General features: G+C 44.6%; 1 protein-coding gene across 3 annotated transcripts in view; it reads right to left on the reverse strand.

Moving 5' to 3' along the window:
• Nucleotides 1–20859, reverse strand: part of LOC128877068 (insulin-like growth factor 2 mRNA-binding protein 2) — an 86691-nt gene that overhangs the window by 40816 nt on the left and 25016 nt on the right. Inside the window, exon 1 of one of the 3 annotated variants that reach the window (XM_054124030.1) lies at nucleotides 12779–14326. The exons of 1 other annotated variant lie outside the window; for it this stretch is intronic. In XM_054124030.1, coding sequence (XP_053980005.1) covers nucleotides 12779–12867 — 89 coding nt within the window. In that variant the 5' untranslated portion in view covers nucleotides 12868–14326. Of the gene's footprint in view, nucleotides 1–11209; nucleotides 11477–12778; nucleotides 14327–20859 lie in introns of those variants that run through there. One more of the 3 variants, XM_054124031.1, reaches the window with a different exon arrangement.

Below are 20859 nucleotides of genomic sequence, written 5' to 3' on the forward strand. Positions count from 1 at the left end.
CCAGATCGTCGGATGCCATGTCTCGCGATCGATTAATAAAAATCGCGAACCGTATCTTTTCCCATTCCTGGAATAATCCCGGTACAGCTAGCAATCTTACCTCGATCAACCATAATGTCGGTCGGCGTTGGTTAAAGCGAACTGAGGGCACATAAAAGATAGAGTAGGCGCGAGAGGTCATCGTTCACCATTCTATCTCTCGAAAATTGTTGCTCAGAACCCATAGCCCATCGTTTTCCGCGTCTGTTTTCGACTAGTCCGTTTAACCCATCGACAGGCTCGATTTCGATGCTTCTGAGTGTTTGATTTGCTTGAATGTTTGATTAAAGGGTTACGCTACGGTAAGTAGAATATGGACATACGAAGGCAAACCGAAACGTCTGACCCAATACGACCTGCAAATCCTTCCAAGACGGACTCAACACATTTGCGACCGCTGACGTGAATTCACGTCACTTCTGATTCTATTTCTGATTATAAAAAACATTACGAAAATCTTTTCAGTTAATATAATACTTTGCTGCCTTTGGTTCACCTTAATATTATTTTCGTCGATATGTCTGCGTCTGCGAAACTACCGCGGCGGGACGCAATGTGTAATTTTACGAGTGACATTCGAGGAAGGAAATTTTTTAAATCGCTCGACGGAATCTGTCAATGGGTTAATCGAACAGAGTCACGCGACCATGCTTGCTCACGATGATTCAAGGGCAAAAGAACTCCCAAGCATTCCTTACCTGGAACAAAGAAGAAACGAGGAATCGTTAGTCAATATCGTTGCTGGTACTATCAGTGGTTTGAATAATGAACATGTTATTTATTTGTTTTGCGAGTATAATTTTACTCGAAACACTTTTTCGAACTGTTACAAATCGAGCAACACGATTGGATTGAACTATGTTGTTTGTTTTTATTAAACGATTATTTATACTCGTATCGCACTCCTTTGTTTTTTAGTCTTTTATAAACGTGACTTACGAATTGAAAATTTCGTCGAGCCCGAAGGGTTAAATGATGTAAAGGCTTGTAATTGTTGTTCGTTTGGACGAGAATGGATAACGCTGGCCTGTCTATGATTGTTTCAACTGTGTAAAGCCTCTTAAGATAGACGGAGCCGAAGGAACGCGAGAGTGCACCATTCGGATTACCGGCCGGTACGTCGGAACCGACCGAACGCGGATCGATTCGGCGAGACTACGAAAGTTAGTGCTACCTAAAGTGATTACACGGCTGCCCGATTCGCGCCTACGAAAATTGACGGCGTGTACACTGATAACGAAGATGGGTCCGTCATTTCGTGCCAGTCCGCGCGCGGTCTGTCTGGGCTTTCACTTCTTCCTTTCCCTCGGTGAAAATATTTTCGCGCGGTTCGACCGTTCGTGATCGATAATAAAAGGCCACCGCAGCGGCCGACGATCACGATTTTTCGCGATCGACAATTTCCGCTCGAGCTCTTTGCGCCAAACGTTTGCCATTTGTTGTTTGAAACAGACAGCAATCCAATGGTGTTGCTCGACTTGGATCGCGATCGATATTTTCTTAACGATAAAAAAGGGTTAACAAAGAAGTTAACTTATTCCGAGTATCGGAAAGTAGTTGGTTTGATTTAAATTGAGAGTGGCTCGATTCGAGCCACGGGATCCTGATTTAGGCAATTACATCCGGCATGAAATGTTTAGTTTCGTTCTTGAACGAGCGACAGGAATTCGATAACCCAAAATTCGGAGGATATTTGTAGCGAGCAAAGGGCAGTTCAGGTTGACTCTTAGAGGGACACGTAAAAATATTGATTTGAATTTCTGCGTATTTAAAAGGAAATTTTCCGCCCTCGAATACGATATCGTAAATGGTGAATTGTTAGCGTACAACAGCCGCTGTTAGGCGACATTACCATACTCTTAGCCGACCCGAGCGTTCTCAGAAAGTCGAAGTATTGGAATATCTGTATCGAAATCGAGTGTAAAAGAATGCCACCGATAATCCAGCTCGGTTTCAAGCGATTCGATTAATATGCATACTCTTAGAATAAATTACCTTAAACGCGATTAATTATCCGCGAAAGAAATGTCAGCCGTTTATCGGCGCCCGAAAACGTTCTGTTCCAACGTCTAACGCGAATATTAACGAAGGAATGTCTAATCTGATCGGCCGATATAAGTCGTCCGCTGAAATCTGGGTCAAAAGTGAACGTCAAATCGACGTATCCCATTAGAACAGACCACAGCCAAAGGGTAGGCGACATACGCTAAATATATCTCCGTCGAATCTGGGTCCTTTGATTTCCGAACTTCCCAAATTTGTCGAACACGTGCATAATGCACAAGTTATAGTGACATAGATACGGAACTGACTGCGATCGGATTTAACCGTGTCCCGACAACGAGATCGTTAAATATTTTTGTCAACCTTTAACCGAGAGAACGATGAATCTCCTCGTGCCCTAATTCTGCATTTAAATTCGTTAAATCTGTCGTTCCATTTTCACCTCTTATGTTAATCCAGTTGGATACACCTTGATTCCTCCTTATCAGAAATTAACTGTACAACGACCGGGACGTTTGCGCGACAGCACGGATCGAAAGTTAGGCGAAATCTGGGTTGCCCGATGGAAAAAGGATCGGGAGAGGAATTTTTTGAAGCGTAGGAAAGTTTGTTCACCCTATGGTTATCTGGTGATAAGATATCGGTAGACGAACGCAGCTTTTCAGAGCTTGGATCGTTAATAATGAAAAAGTTGGACGAAGAGGGAATGTTTGGGGGACATCGTTATACTATTATTCGATAGCTATAGGACAGAGACGCTTAAACTTTTGAACGGTAGTGTATCTCAAAAACCAGTTTACTAGCCTCGGTATCGTACCGAAGAAGACGATTTAGTTTAACGGAATTAAATCCGAATCTTGGAAATGGGAACGTATAAAATATGAAACTTCGCCTCGAAAGAAACCAATCGTTCGAATTAATATTTACCAGAGAGGAATTGACTTTTGTGTAAATTTATTTTCTAACGAGTACGGGAATCTCGAGGCCGTCGAGAGTCGACTGTAAGTCATCCACGAAAACCGTAGGGCCCCGAACAGCCGAAGAAAAGCACGTAGGCAGCACGGGAACACGTATGATGCATGTCAAGTTATACGGTCGAGACGAAGCGTCAGCGTCTGGGAAGAGCAAGGCCTGCTTCCAGGAAAGCCACGGGTCTGCGGTCAAATTATTTATGGCGATGCGAAATTAAAGAGTTTCGCCCCGTTTGAAAAGGAGCGCCGATCCGGGCCCCGACGACGCCGATTTACGTCCTTGGCCCGTCGGCTGGTCGGTCGGCGAGAGTCAGCCCGATCGACTCTTCTTACATCCTGCTCGAATTGGGAACACAGGATCCCGCGAGCTATGATAGATGAACCGAAGGTAGAACCCAGAAATACCATCTGCAGCTTCCCTCTTAGCCCTTTGTAGATCCGTGTGACTTCCAAGTCTGATTTCGTCTTTTCGACGACCGCGCCGCCATTCTGCCTTCAAAGACCGTCTATGACTACCGGGATGTTTGTTAATTAAAATTTCACGAGCCACGTTGGATAAACGTGTCTCTTCAACTGTTTTTTTTTTTTTTTTTTTATTTCAAATCCAATAACTCGTCTGCGAAGAGAAAATTGTTTGCTTTGAGTCTTAAGAACGATGCATCAAAAAAACGTCAAATTTAGTGTCGCGTACTTGTGTGTTTTTAAGACATTGATGCCATCGACAGTGGTTCGTCGGATAACCACGACATTCGGAACAACGATTTCTATCTAAAAATGTACGACACCCACGAGATTACATTTTTGGACAAATTCTGTGCCTATGAATATGTGCGAACACACGTACACGTTAGCCTTAATTTTGGTTCGTATCTCAAGAGCACTTTATCAGAAAATGATAAAACGCGATGCGGTGACTTCGACACACGAGGCATCGATCCTCTATTAAATTTCTGAGAAAATTTTGGAGGGGATGATATCGACACAGCGGATGTCACGTTTCGTTCTATAACAACAATTGCGTCCATTCTTTCCCGTGATCTGGTACATTTGATAGCAGGATTCGAGCGTCGAAAGCGAGAAAATCCGCGACCAAGCCGCCAGCAGGAAAGTTCGGCGACAAAGCAGCCAGCTTTTTTCGAATCCCGTAGGGGGACATCGATCGAGGGACACTTTAGGCGATTGGAAAACAATCGATTTCGCGCCCGATCGCTGGAATCCGCCTCCTAACGAGTTCAGATATACACGGAGGGCCGTGTTTCTGTCCGAGTAGATGGTCGTCGTGTCGGTGGGTAGCTTCTGGCGAAATGAAAGGACGGATGAAGGCGCGAGCGAGAAGATCCGCAAGCCGCGAGTGGAAGAGAGACGTAGGGTGCCAGAGAGCAAGAGAGATGAGCCAGAGAGGAGGGAGCGTGGCCGCGAGAGAACGAAAGAGAATGTGCGAGCAAATTGAACGCTCCGGAGAGAAACAGAGACAGAGGGTAGCAGCAACCCCTTCTACTCTCATTCTACTCCCTCCGACCTTCTCCATCTCCTCCGCCGCTTCCTCTTTCTTCTCCTCTCTGTCGCCCCCCTGGCACCCGTCCCTTCCTTCTCACGGGCGGAAAGTAATCAATACTTTGGGAAGGTGCGGGGGCGAAGCACACGCCTGTAAGTCGCGGCGTCATAGGAGTTTCACGCGAATTTTACGCGAAACTACCGCCAAGGACCAGAGACCAACGACCAAGGACAAACGGCGACCGTCAACCATTTACCGCTACGGTTAACCATCTCTGGACGCTAAGAACCTTATCAAGAATAACGACCATCCACCGATGCTACCACTCTTTTTTTTTTTTTCATGGAGATTAATCAGGTATTCGATAAAATATAACAACGGAGAAAATCAATAACCGAGTGCTGTATTTAGACCTCGATCTCGAATGATACAATCGCGTAAGATTAGATAGACGTCCCGAGCGGATATCCGTTTTAATTTTTATTTATCCTCGAAACCAGGTGTGCTTTGCTGAAAAATAAATTCTCGAAATATCGACGCCACCGATAAGGGATACTAATTTCCCGGGTATTATGCATTCGGGGATATAAAAAAAAAATCGAGAGAATCCAATCAAACGTAAAATAGAATTTTAAAAATTGGAGGGGGTGGAATATATCCGACACAAAATGCACGTCGAAAAAGTGCAAGATAAACGAGAACTGTTTCCAATTTCGCGATCTCTTCGCTTGTCCCTCCCCGCGCTCGACGTCGATCTCTTTTCATCCCAGTGGCACGACGCTGATTATAGTTTTAATCGAATTTAGGGAATGCGCGGCTATTTACCGCGAGGGAAAAAACGGCGACTCGGCGCCGTCGGTGGACCAGCCGGGAATTAATTAAATGTAGCCGCGCCAGTGCAGTCATTTCGCGACGCTACTGGAAACAGGAGTGAGGGCGAGTGCAACATCAACATATTCTACGAGAACGACGAACGACGACTCGCCGTCGCTCGTGCGACAAAAGCTTAAGTCCCGGTCGTGACACAATGCGCGGGACAGCGTCGTCTCCAGATTATGAAATTTAATTAAAATTTCGTACGGGCCCGACTCGCGCCTCGTGGCTTCCTCCGCTTCTTCTTCGCCCCTCGCACACACCAACGAACTGTAACCCATACCGTAACTGTCCACTAATTGGCAATCCTTCTGAAGCGTCTACGCGGTATACACGTTGCAATCGTAAACTTAAGGAAAGACAGGGTTTCAAAAAAATGCTCTACAGCTTGCCCTGCGATACAAACATGGAAATTCATTTGTCAGCCATATTTGCTTACAGACTTGAATTTTTTTCCTCGTATTAATGTTACTTAATTTTTAGGGTTAACTTGGACTAAAATTAGTATGGAAAAAATAAACAAAAAATTCTACTAGTGTAATTTTCGAGGAAAATTGGCTTTTCCTCGTGTGCACAAATAAGGATATTCGCTCTAAACAATAGAAATTTTGAAATTTTTGTGTCCCCGATTGTGGACGCCAGATCTGAAAGGGTGAAATAAATTTTCGGATGGATCTCCCTTTTCACGGTGCCAGAGGTCCGTGTCCCCCTCATCGCGACAAAGTGGGGTTCCAGCGTGACGATACCATACTCGAACGCAGTCAGAGTGAAAATTAAGCGTAACTTTCGCCGTTTATTCTCGTCGAGGCGTGATAAGGGATCGTTAACACCGGAAGAAACCGCTGACACAGACTTCGCGAGCATCTTCGCGGATTCGTTTTGTCGTTCCGAGAACGAGGGCGATGACGAAAGGCGAAAGACTAGAAGAACGGACACGGGGGGCAACCGATTCTCCATTTTTCTTTTTTCTCCGTTCCGCGAGGTATATACAAGCCCTCGACATCCCACCGACGAAGACGAGGGAAGTGCAAAGAACTCCGAACAAGCTGACCAGAGAGAATTCCGCAAATTATCGCGGGGGCTAATGTGCTCAGCAGATGCATCTTCGCCAACGAAGGCACCAGTCGCAGAATAAACTTTGCACGTTTCACGATAACGGGGAGAGAGATCACCTTTAGTCTGGTGTAATTGAAGAAACGGGGGCTTGCTGGTGCGAGGGACCATTCAGTTTTTTAAATGAGGTAATGTATTAAGAAAGTTTTTATATAATATATAATATGTAATTGTACTCGAGCAGTAGATAACAAATAAAAAATAACCTAAAGCAATTTATTCGATGAAACAGTTCAATATAGAGTAAAAGCAATATTCAACATCCATCGACGATTAGGAATTCTACGCAATTGATATATTTAAAAAATCTTCGATATGAAAAATAAATATTTTGTCAAGCGTCAAGAGAAGCGTAATGTAATGGTGGTTCGACTGGTATCACCTAGCATGCTAATGAACATGCATGGCGATGAAGGCTGGTTTGCAAATGGCGGCCGTCCACCCTATGGAAGGCGACAGCCATTTCTACGCTGCGCTATCTCAGTCTCAAATGGCTAGCTGCATCGTGAAAAAAATCGTATCACGTACAAACCGACCACGTTAATTAAGTTGCCGTCGATTCAGATTCATCGCTCCGCCTCGAGACATATGTGTTTCACATCAAAGTCTACGGCGTGACTTTGATGTTATTAATTTTATTGCCTTTATATTCTGCAAATTTTTGACATTTTTAACAGGATGTTCCTTCGTTGCGAATGAATATTAAATATAGCTAGTTTCTTTTGGAAATACAAGCAAATGCAAGAAACCATTCTTTCGATACGATACAATGGAAGAAGGAACGAGAAGAGATGCCAAAAGATTCAGCGTGAACGCTTTGAAAATCCGTGTTTCGCAAGAGGGCCGGTGTTGCAACAATTCTATCAAAAGGTGAAATACATACGACGTTTCCGTGTGTAGTCGAGGTGGTGAAACTCAGGTAGAGAAAAGTATTAAGGAACTAATTCCAGAGCCTTCCTAGAAATCGGTCCAGGTCTTTCGAAACACAATCGAACCGACGCAGATGTAACCCTGACAGTACGGACAAGATATACCTGAACCTTTTGTCCGACATTTCCCAGAGAGGGATTTCCGACGCAGACAAATGAAAACTTTTGAAACCGTCCAATGTGAAACCTAAGAACCTATTTCCATTCTGTCGTTACTCCCAGATTTGGTTACCTGAGAAGGTATCAGGAACGCCCGAGGAAGCTTCTTTCCCGCATTTTCGACAATCGAGAATAGGGAATTCCGTAAATGTCCACGAAATTTTATAATTTTCAGAATTTGACTCTGTCGAAAAATAAACGACGACAAGTGTTCGTTTTATCTAGAGACGTTTGAATTTTACCGCCAGTAACTCGTACGCGCAGACACCTACGTTACCGATGTGGAAAAGGTTTGATGTGCGTTTCCACCAAAAGATTGAGCCACACACAACGCCCCCGCGTGCGGCGCGGGCTCTCGATATATCGCTCGTTGCAGACTCAATCTGTCTTTTTATAACTTTCTTTTCCACGTAGATCGCAGTTACCTCGATTGCACGCGTTCAAAGTTTCCACTAAAAAACAAACAATAGCCACTGGAAAAGTCCCAAAGCAGCGCTATAATGCGCCATTCGTCGAATGGAATTTTTTTTCTGTTTGCATTTTACTATAACAAACACTTTAAACGCTTTATATCGAACCATCTACGTTCGAATTACGTGGATATCGAACTGAATCCGACACTTGTGTTATATCTACGCGATTTCGGAGTTGTACGTATTAAAAGAATTTTGGCATTGTCGGTTCCTTTTTATCGTACACAGATTAGATTATGTTTATTACATTCGATACGTTCGTGAGAGCGCCGATACTTGCTCGGTTAATATGCTGTTATGATCATTCCGCGTGTATACTAATAGTAGCGGTATCAGAGCTCTGCGTATCATTTATTCCCACACTCTTCTCAAATAAGTAGTTAAAGTGCATGACTTCTTTTCGAAGTTACACGAGTGTTAACGGTGCTTTTAATTTTACCGAGGAGCTGGTTCACCCTTCACCCCTGTAATTCAAAGATACAGTGACATAATAGTCGTGCGTTAACCTCGGTGACTCTAGTGTTAAGCACGGTATCGCGCCATCGAATTGTGGAATATTTCCGTCATCGACCGAAAATTTTCTCAATGTCCCAAGTGTTCGAAGTTCCTTGAACACGGAAAATTGGCATGGCAGTTAACGCGACGCGCTAACGAGGCCGGAAACTGTAGGAAGGAAGCGCGAGGAAGTCGGAAACAATAACGTCTCTCGCTCGCGCTAGTGTGCGTGGAAAGTTTTAAACTAGCTCGCGATCGCGTACTCGAATTCCACGTGTCTTCGAGAGTACATCGGCCCAGAGGGGAGAAAAAAAAAAAAGAAAAGAATCCACGCAAGGCAACGTCGAGTCTCAATATCCGTGTTTACGTGTTTCGCATTCGTCGATACGAAGTTCGAGTTCCGCGTGTCTCTCCGTCGAATTTCGTTGCTGGCGATAAATTTCCGCCAAGTTCGACGTGAACTATCGCCATCGACGAGCAAAGAAGTCGGTTGCTCACCGTTTCGCGTTATTTTGCCATTAACGTTGCCAGAGGCAGCGTAACAAGCAAAGGAGACATCTTGCCTCGGGGCCTTCATTCAGAGAGGACCTTCTCCCACAGTTTGTGCTTCAAAAATTCATTTATTCGTGTCTAATGTAACCGAGTATTGACAAAATTGCTATCTAAATGCAAAGGGAGTAGAATGTAAACGTAATATATGAATGTAAAAAGATCGGAATGTGATTTTCTCGAGGATGGCCTGAACGCTTACTATTTTCGAGTTTTCTCCGTGTCTAATATTTAGAATTGTAATTTTAACGTTATATTTCCACGATAAACGAATGTTCGCGCGCGTAACGACACGCGCATGCTCACAGCCGCTTCAAGTGCCCGCGTGGACATTTTTGTCGGCGACCTTTATCGCGTCGCCTTCCAATGAATCATTATTCCAAGACTGCTTTTCGGCCACTGTGGTTTTGGAGCCAGCGTACACGTTTCTTTTCTTTCGGATCTTTCTAGTTTAATAATCTTAATTTTATGTGATTAATCCGAAGGTGACACAAGACGTGTGAGTCAAAACGGTGAAACAGCTTCTTCGAATCTGACGATTAGTCATCAGTTATTGGTTATGTTGACGAGCATACTTTTGGTACTATAGCTTTAAAATTGTTTGCACTAAAGAAACAGCATATACATGTCAATGTTTCCTCAATTGTTAATCATTTAAATGATACATACTTTTTGATAAACGAATACATATTTTGTACGTAAAAACGGAAGACATTCTGCGGGTAGAACAAAGCCAATGAACGATTTTATCTACGTCACACCATTGTCGAAACTTTAGCCCGAATGACCAACACACCGAAACCCCAATAAACCGTAATTGTTATTATGGCACGACAAATGCTCGAACGTATTACGCCACGTGTATTCAGAATTGGATAAGTCTTATCTAGATAATAATTCCTAGATAACATTCCTCGAACCATGTATTCCTGTTTACTAAATTATAAAATTGAATAATTATTAGAGTTCGAATGATGGAATCTGAAATTATATTCCACGTTAAAAGAGCAGAAACTGTTCAATCGTTTATAAACGGCTATACTGTGCATTTATTTATCTGTTATACGATTAAAATTTCTGTCCATCTCCGAATGTATGAAATATGAATGAATGTACGAATGAATATCGACACGGTTATAAAATCGCCACATTTTCGTACGCGGTATAAATATGAGCTCGTCAACGATGAATTTTCATTTTACGCCATGTTGACGCCGATCGCGCCTAATTTCGGGGACGGTCGCGAAGCTGTGCCACGTGTGCGGCGTCAAGGCCACGGCTAGCAAAGAAAAACAAAGCGGTACAGTTATACAACGCCCACCGGAAAGTCAAATAACAACAAACAAATTATTCGCAGAGGTCTATCGCGCGAAAGCACTTGTTCGATTCACCTTCGAAGGAAAGCAAACCGGAGCGTGTTGGGAGCTCGTCATTTTTCTATTTCCACGACGCGGTCGAACAATTACGTTTATTATTCGTTACATTCGATAATTTGTTGCAAAGGCCTGGTATACACGAGGATTTGATTTTACTATTCTGTTAGGAGCGATATTGGAGCAGCTGCTCCGATACGGAAGTATTTTCACGGGTAATACTAGCGCGCGTATTTATCGTCGATCAAACGTTCTAGAAAAACAAGTCGTTTAACGGGACGGTCATCTTCTAACGGCGTGGACTACTACTACAATATTGGGGGATATCGCGAAGTGAATCAGTTATTACGAAAGCACGAACTTTGATAGCGGCCGCGGCATGACACACTTAAATAAATTCTTTTCGTTGAAAAATCCGGTTTCTAAGAACACGGGGATCCACCGAGACAACAAAATTCTATTACGCGGTCGGCCAACAGGTTACGGAAGAGGAAAAGAAATCGTTTTATACCTGTCACGCGCGACAATGAAGCACACCGGAAGTCCACGTTCCGTGTTTAGTTAGTCGGTTGGATTACAATGTCTATTAAACACAAACGCTCCGAAACTTTACGTCCAAGACCTTCGCCATATGTTTTATAAATTAGAAGTATTAAACACTAGTAACTCGATTGCTCGAGTACTAAGATAAAATATTACGTTAACGATTTTGTTAAATTTAGCGTATACAACCTACCATGCAAAATTCGATGCGAATGTGACTTTCTTCATTATTCTCTGAATATGACAAGCACTACACGTTACGTACAACGTCCACAGAAACCAACACCGAAGAAAGACATTATTAACGAACCAATGGCACTTTCAAATTCGGAAATTCGATAAATATCCGTTCAGACGATCGTAAAACACACCGAAAGGTTCGATATTACGTAATTTAATTACCAACGCATTAAGATCGATTTGAAAATCTGATGTAACGACGGCAGAGAATCGAATAGACGAAAACGTTGGTCAGACACAATGTGTAATCCGCTCGGGGACGTATACGAGACCGTTAATAACTTGCCGCCTTTCAAAAGTCGCCTTTCCTCTGTACGTGTGCGCGCACGTCAAGTGTTTGTGGATGATCTGTTGACACGGGGAACCGTTACGGGTATTCTAATATTCGTTCATGTTTGTTATTGCCAACCTAGCTCCGAAAACGCGGTTACAACAGGCATCGTAAAGTTCCTAGAATACTTCACAGATTAAACGAATTCCTTCCAAGCCACGTTATCTCGATGTGGACCGATGTGCTCGTTTTCAAAAGCGGAAATAATTTTCCATCTAGTCGTTTCATGTCGCGGAATTTTCCAAAGGCGAACGCGTCTTCTTTCGAAGAGGTACAAAATTGATTTTGATGAAATTCTCGAGGAATGCGAGAGATTCATCGGAATTTTATATTTATCAGCGTCAGGTACGTTCAAGAATTGTATTACGTAGAAGCTGGATGGAAGGGCGAGGTTCACGGATGGGGGTGTATACAACCCTACTTCAATTAATGCTCCGTAATTGGATTTAAACACAAGGCGAACGACAAGGTGCTGTCATGTCCAAGAAGACGAATATATAGTATGTATTACGACTCGCATTGTATTGTAAGCAACGTGGCTGCATGTTTAAAAGAAACGTGAATTTACAAGAAGTCAGATTCGAATAATACGACACTGTACTTCGTCGACAGAGCACTATTTTCATTTATATACTTTCTTCCTCGATCCTCGACGAGTGGTAGACGGATAATCGAAGAAATTTTTATCCCGTTAAAAGGTTTGTCCACTTCTGACTAGGTAAGTTATAAAGGGTAGATAGGACGGATTGGAACGTTCGAGACTGTTGGGAAGACAGGCTCAGAAATTTCGATAGAACGTGGCGAGGTATTATCGGTACGAGAGTATAGATTGAAGAGGAGTAAATTGAACGGGTCACGTAAGGAGACTAAGGCAACGAGATTGTAAACAAGCCAGCAGAGACGAAGGAGTCCATCTCTGCCGCGTATTTGGCCAACCAGAACGTTGGAGCAGAGTAACGTGGTCGAGTTCACGTGAACGATAGGAGTAACGCGAAACCCACGGCTAATGAAGAGAAATGTCTACGCGGAATGGAAAAATGTGCGTACGGTACGGTTTTGGGCGATAAAAAAAAAATGGCGCGAAGTTTCGGTGGTCACGCGCGCGCGAAATCGTGTCGGTGAATTTCTAACTCCACCGGAAACACGATACGAAAGATCGGTGTATTCGTAAATAGAGGATGACTAATTTACCTCGTGGTATCGCCGTTTTTCTCCTCGATTTCCAAACGCTCCATTTCCTTCTGCAACATGCCACCTTCCGCGAACTTATCCAGAGACATGGTTCGTTCGTTGTAATTCTCACACAAGAACCGACGGGGGATTATTTACAACAATATCGTTGGCGCGGTTTAGCACTGTTCAATATAATATATATGTATATATATTATACTGTATATTATATATCTATATATATATATTTTTATTTTCTCTCTCTAAATATCTTTCTTTTTTTTTTTTTCTTTTTTAATGCAGCTTCTCGCCGTTGGCTGCCGCTAATCGACTGAGGTAGACAAACACTGGCACTAACACTGGCTTGATTTCTCGTTCGCGCAAACGAACGAGCACGAATGAAAGAGAGAAGAGCTCTCGGAGAAAAAGGATGAAAATAGGACACACGACCGGCGTATATGCTTCGAAGACTACGAAACACACGGTGTCGACGTTACAAGCCACACTCGGTTAGGTCCGTATAGTAGCGTCCTCTCTCGTTTCCTTAATTTCGCGTACTCCTTCGCGCGTGTTCCTCCTCCCTCTCTCGTCCTCCGCGCACACGGCTCTCTCGACCCTTTCGTTGAGCACTGTCCCTGTCTCTCTCTCTCTCTCTTTCTCTTTCTCTCTTTTTCCTCTCCTCTCGGCTTTTCCACCTTCTTCGCGACAGAGACACACGATATATAAATATATATGTGTATATATATATATATATATATAACGATTGAGAAATTATCCACCAACGACGATGATGGAAAGAATTATAACGAGCGAAAGGAACTGATGTATATATCCACGGGGCACCGGTTCGGCTAGCTTCCACCCAAGACGGAGTCTCGCTCGTCTCGTTCTCTCAACGACCGCCAAAGGGAAACTCGCGCGGGTGGAGCAGTTTCGTACTTTCCTCCTCTGCTCCTCGGGCTTTCTACGAACCTCCCCTTACCCTCCTTGCCCTCGGTGGCGTCCTTCTTTCTCGTTGCCGTCTCTGCCGTCTTGCTTCGGCCAACCGAGAAATCCCTCCACACGTATCGAAGACGCGCGAGCACTTTTACCAACTGAACGGAGGAGACAGGCCGAGTAGCTCGTACGTGATTGGTCGCTCCGGACGATTCCGGGACCGTGCGTTATCCGGTTCCCGCTACTGCTTCTTGCTACCTCTCTCTCTCTCTCACTCTCACTCTCACTCTCTCCCTTACACCCGTTGAACACCGTTTCACGCGATGACACAACAGGCTGGAAACACCGATGGAAAAAGAGTCGCGTCTCCCACGGAACGATAGTCTCGGCGGGTACTCTATCTCGTACGTAATACACTCGTGTATTCTCCTGACGCACGTGGATCAATCGACCGCGTGGCGAGAAGGCGCCGGTGCGCGGTTTTTCAGCACGGACCAAGTGCGAGGCGACACGACACCCCGGCTTCCACCGGCTCGTAAACGACGCTTGTACGTGGGTGTGCCCTCCCTCTGGTTCGCCACTTTTTCCTCGGTTCTCTCTTCTCCCTCTTTCGGTTTTTGCCCAGCCGTCGCTCGGTCCTGCTACCCCTTTCTCAGTTTTCGATCAGCGCTGGCCGCGATCACGACGATCAATGGGGGCATAAACGCGCGTCGAGGACAGAGTGACGCTCGGTGTCACGAGTTTTGCCACCTAACGGATGAGCACACGGGTGTCGAGTAAAACACACACGGCTGGAGCAGGCGTGCTGCGCTGACGGCGGCTATATTGGCCGGGATATCTAACAAGAAAGCGCGCTGGGTACACTGATATTATTTTTATAACAACGCGGTGCGCGGCCGTCCTAGGCCGCGCCCAATGTACCCCCACCCTTGGATAGGTTTCCTCCCCTCCATCGGGAGTGTTCGTCCCTCTCCCGGTTAGGGGAAGCCTTACCGTTCCCTCCCCACCAAAAGACATAGCGTGTGAGACTACGGGAGAAGGGTGAATAGGAAAAGGCTCTCTCGACTATCCTGCGTGGGTATATCAAAACCGAAACGACATTTTCTTCACCGTGAATGCCATCTTGCTCCCGATAGCCGTTCGATCGTTAGGCTAAGATACCCTTACCCCTCACCGTGTATAAACACACTCCTCGTGGATTCCCGCTATTCGACCGTTCGCGTACTTTATTATGCTATAAATTTCGCCGGGGCACCATCTTGGATAATGCAAAGCCTGAAAGCCACGAGTCATTGGTCGCGAGCAGAGGCGCCATCTGATGGGAGCCGGTAAACACTAAGGGTTGTTTTTCCAGCGAATTTCCACGCGGAGCTACGACCAGGGAAATCGAGTCGCGATGACCAAATTTCACGGTTTTTCGACAGACTCCGTTTCGTTTAATATCCCTTCTGCCGTTTAAACCTGACGTTCCCTTATCGATCTGACGCTTCTCTCCGCGCAAGTTCCACGATCTCCTCTATCTTACCAAAATTTCACTGAAAGATAATTTCCAAACGTAGAAATTAAGACGACGGTTTCTCGATTTCTTACATATTTTGCTGTACCAGTCCCACAGATCGGGCTCGTCAACCAGCTAAGAAATGTAACGCTTCACCCTTGGGCTCGTCGACATCAAGGGCACTTCTCTGATCAACTTGTAACCCAAAAGGGGGAGATTACAAGTGCCCAACTACCGTGACTTTCTAAAAGACACCGCCGTACGTTATTCCACGCGTACTTGATTCACGTTTCATCGACGTTCGAATCGACGAGTACGAGCATCGGTACTAGGGTGTTCGAAACTGCTCGCGGATCTTTACCAAACGCCCATGACCATAAAAAGACCCAAATCCCCGAACGACGAAATACGGATTCCTGGTTCTCCGTAGAGCCAAAGGGTTGATTCCGTTACGGAGGTCTCTTTGTTCGGCCAGGTAGAAAGGAAGGATTCGCCTTTCTTTTGTGCATGCCTGCAGGTATATGGGTGCAGGTCGACCACGGGTATTCGTGGCTTTTCTGCGCTCACGTTTCATCGTCATTATCTTTGGCAATGACGAGGGTGTTATCCTTGAACTAGATTTATCATTCACAGAATCGTGACCGGATAGCGCTCGAATTTGTGACGCGCTCCGAAACGCCTCACGGAATTCTATGTTGTATTTCCTCCGCGCCTTTTCGGACCGGAAACTAATCTTGACGAGCCCCCTTCCAAATAAACTTCCTAATTCATATGCGTTCGCATTATTTTTCCACGAATTATAATCCGAAAAGTTACCCGCAAAGAAGAAAATTGCATTTGATAGCGGACGATTATTTGGTGACAAAAATGTTTCGATCGAAAAGGGTAGATACCGTGGGCAAAATTGTTGATAATTCTATGCAAATTAGCCGCTTTACAGGAGCAAATACTCGAAGCTCGCGTCCACGCTTCCGTTTATGCGAACTTTAATGCGAACGGTCAACCGCACGATCGTAATTTTTAAGACGGGTTCTCCCGGGATTTTACCTGAATGGCACACCTGTACGACATGTGCCATGATCTCCCGGAAGAAAACAAATGATGATTACAAATCACCGAATTACGCAAAGGGGATATGCAGGATAAAAAAAAAAGGACGAACGCACCGAGCGAGGGGAGTGGACGCGCACAACCGAAGACGTTGATCCACTATAAACAAGTGGACACCCAGTTATAATACCAGCTTGAACTTGAATTTTTAATGCACCATTCGGTCACGTGGATGAGCTATGAATTTTTATTACACGACCGACCGCGAGGCGTCTCGTCCTTCGACTAAACAAACACTAGTTAGCAGGTTGATTCCATAAAGAAACGGAGTCATTTCATTTATTACAGAAAAGAAAAATGTGAGGGAATACAAACAATTTTGAAACTATAAGTAAATTAAAATAAGTAAATTAAAATATGCGTTGCACATTTTATAATTCACGGTCTATTAGATGTTTTTAAGCTTCCCGATCGTGTGAACTCGTGGAAGCCATGGTCGTTTAAAACCAAGCTCGTGCACATTTTTTTTTCTAGCAGCTTAAGCCCCCATCAACTAATTCGGTAAATGATCAATCGATTATCCTCTTCATCAAGCGTAAATCGGCTTCCTAGAACCATCCTCTATGGTCCGTGACTTATTTTTGTTTTACCCACCTATATAAAATCGTCAACCCTTGCGCTGCCGGTTTAGCACACGCAGATTCGGTGTTAACGCGAACATAGTTAGTAGACAGTTTCGCCAACGAGGCTGGGAGAAAACGAGACTCAAAAGCGATGAATATCTTCGGAACGCGTTCCAAGAATTCACCTTTCCGTAGGTTTCGGTTAACGGAGTCTAGAATCCGATAAATACCATTCTTCCGAACGAATAACGTCGAATTCGCATGGACAGTCACGCCGAGACGAGAAGTGCGGACTTTACCGCGAAACGCCGTAGCGGCTCTTTGTTCCACGCGGTAATTATGGTTGCGGTAGGTTAAGACAGTGGTTAAGGATAATTAATAGTTGGACGGCTCGTAAATATCGGTATCAATGAAGCGTGGTCGAAACGTGACGCGAGGATCGTCGAATGGTTTCCGGGCGCATAAAAATTAATGGATCTGGCGTTAACCTTCGAAGCAACTATCCCTATTCCATAGGACTCTTCAAGGTTGACCGTTGGTCGCCCTTAGGAAAAGGATGTCCGAAACGTGTGCTCTGTTGAAGATCACGTACGGGCAAAATAAAAACCAAGTCTGTCTTCTGTAACTTTAGGGTAGAACAAATTTACTTTTCGAAAGGCGATGAAACGCGACCAAGATTTTTTTTTTTCCTCGGTGGCTCTAATATTCTAACGGACAACTATAAAGTACGTCTCTGCTAAAAATTCGGTGGCTGTAAAGGGTCGGGCGATAACTCGAAGGCCGTCATCGCGAAATGTCTGTATCTAAAAATAATTACTCGGTCGGTCTTATCAATGTAATTTCCAATGGCAATGCCATCCACGTGATTCCGTGGAACCCATGGAGTGGGTAGTTTAATAACTGGGACGTCCGTAGAAACGAACGTTCCGAGACGAAGGGAACGAACGAGAGAGGCTTTTACCCCTCCAGGGTGGACCAGCCGATGGAAGGAAAGCAAGGAGGAGCGACGTAATTCGGGCCAGGAGGAAAGGGTCCTCCAAGGGGAGCAAGGAAGACGAAGGGTGCACACGGGAAAAGGGAGAATTTTGGGTGGGGACAGAGAGGGTAACGGGGGTAAAGAGAGAGGGAAAGAGAAATGCGAGGGTGCGTAAGGGTGGCAGAGCCCTGGAATCAATAGTGGCCACGCACCCTTGAAGAATTTTCGCACCAGGAGCCCGGATGTCTCAGGACAAGCTGGAAAAGCTTTCCCGGCTTCTCTGGCCAATACCGGTATATGGCGAAGAAAATCGAATCGAATGGGTGTTATTTTAAAGGGAGTCGACCGATATGATTTCCCTTAATCGTGTGAGAACATATCGCATCAAAGGAATGAAAGGAGATGTCGTTTCGCGCAACGAGGAACCCGAATAGGATGACCAACAGTAATAGCGTACTAACTATCGCAAACGTGTTAACGTTATTAACCTTGAAACGGACCTGAAAATATTTTTGAGATTCGAATAAATATTTGAGATCATTCGGTAAAGCTTAACTATTATAGATTGATAATTCTTTATCCATCGGAGAATGTACAAAGAAATTCACAAATTTTGCAAAATTTCATTCACTCGTGGCTGCGTCTAAACAGTCGAGAATTTGTTCAAACTATATCGTTGAACTTGTTATTCACGCACGAGCGATTACACGCGTAATCCGATAATTCTATTTGTCTAGCCACACGGCTTCCAATCGTAGCGATTCGGAGTGCTGTTTTAACATCGTCGAACAGCACACGCGAGATCCTTTTATTCAAAATAAAAATATTCCAAAAACGTGCTTTCAGTATTTTCACGCGAAAAGTGTTCGTCTAATTCGCGCGGTACGTTTTGAAAATAGTTTATTCGAGATAGGTCTACGGTTTGGAATTGGATCATGGAGTACGTATTTAATAGACGTGTTAGAAAAATAGGATGGCTGGGAAAAATGACTCACCTCCAACCACCACCAGCTTGGCCAACTGAAGATTCTGGTAGGGCGTCGCCGCTACCCCTAGAACAGGGAAAAGGAAAGCTGTGGGATGATACGTAAGGACACAGGAATGCACGGATATATTAGAAAAATGTACTAAGATAAGGATAGAACTAATTTAAAGTAATAATTAGAGGACTAATATCGTAATAATATACCATATTAATTTATCTGTGATATTTCATTCAGTTTCCTGATCGTAAACGAGCAGAAAACTGAAAATGGGTACCCCGATGCTTCGCAAGGATTCTTGGAGGACACGACAAAGAAAATCGAAAGTCGAGGTTGACGATTCGCAATGTAAAAAAGTTTGGCACCGCGTATAATTGGAGGAGCTCGCGACGTGCATATTAATTGCGATGTATCTGGTGGCGGACGAAAAAAGAATTAATAATAACCGCGTCGCCAAGATACGGATCTGGTTGGTCGGTTGGCCAGGTGCAGCGTCTTCCGTGATCCGTGCATATTCGGAGGGTTTCTTTTTCACGGCGTCCTTTTGCTTCGGTCACGCCAATTAAGAGGCGTCGCCGTTAAAATCACCTTTATGCTACCTTCGTACCGGGCTACCGTGCGAGGTTTCAATTTGTCAGGGGTGAAATTTCTCGACGGGATTTTTTTTTCCAAAATTGACCTTTCACTCTTACGATCGAGATCGCCGAAAACGAGCGCGTATTATCCGACATTAAATGATGCAATTTTTTCGTACGCGATCGCGAGAGTATCGAACTCTGCGACGTAGAGCTCCACGAAATGTATAATTATCCGTGCTTATTTTTTATCACGACGCTTTAATATGCCCTGAAAACGTTCGTCATGGATCAATTTCAACGTTCAAACATTTCGTTGTAGCAATTATCCGAGATGGTAATTTACGAGGGTTTGTAATAAAGAAGTTGACGAAATACTGCCATCGTTATTATTATATGTTATCTGTATCTACCAAGGTTCTCTGGACTTTCAACGTCCCCTCAGAGGGGACATCCGAGCGCAAAGGGTTAACACTCGCCACGTTAATGTACCAGAATCGTTTTCCATGTTCGTTCCATCGATGCATTCGCAACGCCTGAAATTGACCAAAACAAAGAGTCTGCGGGTGTAAAATAAATATCAGCTTGTCCAAGACACCAATACGATACTATAGTCGATTTAAGGGGAATTGAGCGATCAAGAGCCGAAGTCAATCGCGAGAATCAATTTTCATCCCCCAGCGCGTTTCACCGATACAGTGGCGACTCGCAACGGGGGCAAAAAGCGAATCGTTCCACTGGAGCAATTTGAAATTAAGGCATCGAACGTAATTCCGCCGCCTGGGCTGCACCAGCAGCTGCGTTTAACAACAAAAATCGCGTCTCCCGTGGCATCGTCCAAGATTTTACGATCAGGCCACGCTGTTATGTCGGCTTTAAAGCGGAACCATCGACGTTGCAACGGCGAGAAAGTGCACCAATGCAGGGTTGCGCCGTGGTAGTGGTGGTACGACGAGAGTGAAAACAGTGACGGAAGGAAGAAGGGGACAGGAGGGTGGGGGGTATATAACAATTATTGCACGTCAGCGTGCCTCAATTTCGAGATAATTAAACCAGGCCCTTTACACCTGCGGATTGCGCCGAGTCTCTACACGAGCGCACCCGTGTAATTTTCTTTTACACCGAGACGATCTCTGCTCATCTTTCGGATCTCCGCGTGATAAGAAATCGACCGATGAAAACAACGATGGATAAAGAGTAGAAAAAAGGAAAAAAGAAAAAAACAAATGGTAACCCCAACCGTCTCTGGTTTTTGCTGGGAAAAAAAGCTATCGTCACGACGGAATTCGACGCGTCGTGACTCAATGTTCTTACGTGCCCCTTAAACATCGAGGATGATTAATGGCTATTAACGAGGGGAATGACCTGCACCAACGTTCGGGATTTAAGCGTGAAGCATTTAATATCCTGAAAAACGTAATTTACTTTGTAGACAAGCTGCCTCGATCGCGACGTTGAACT

The sequence above is a fragment of the Hylaeus volcanicus genome, chromosome 5, assembly GCF_026283585.1.
Source record: "Hylaeus volcanicus isolate JK05 chromosome 5, UHH_iyHylVolc1.0_haploid, whole genome shotgun sequence".
In the NCBI taxonomy this organism is placed as follows: Eukaryota; Metazoa; Arthropoda; class Insecta; order Hymenoptera; family Colletidae; genus Hylaeus; species Hylaeus volcanicus.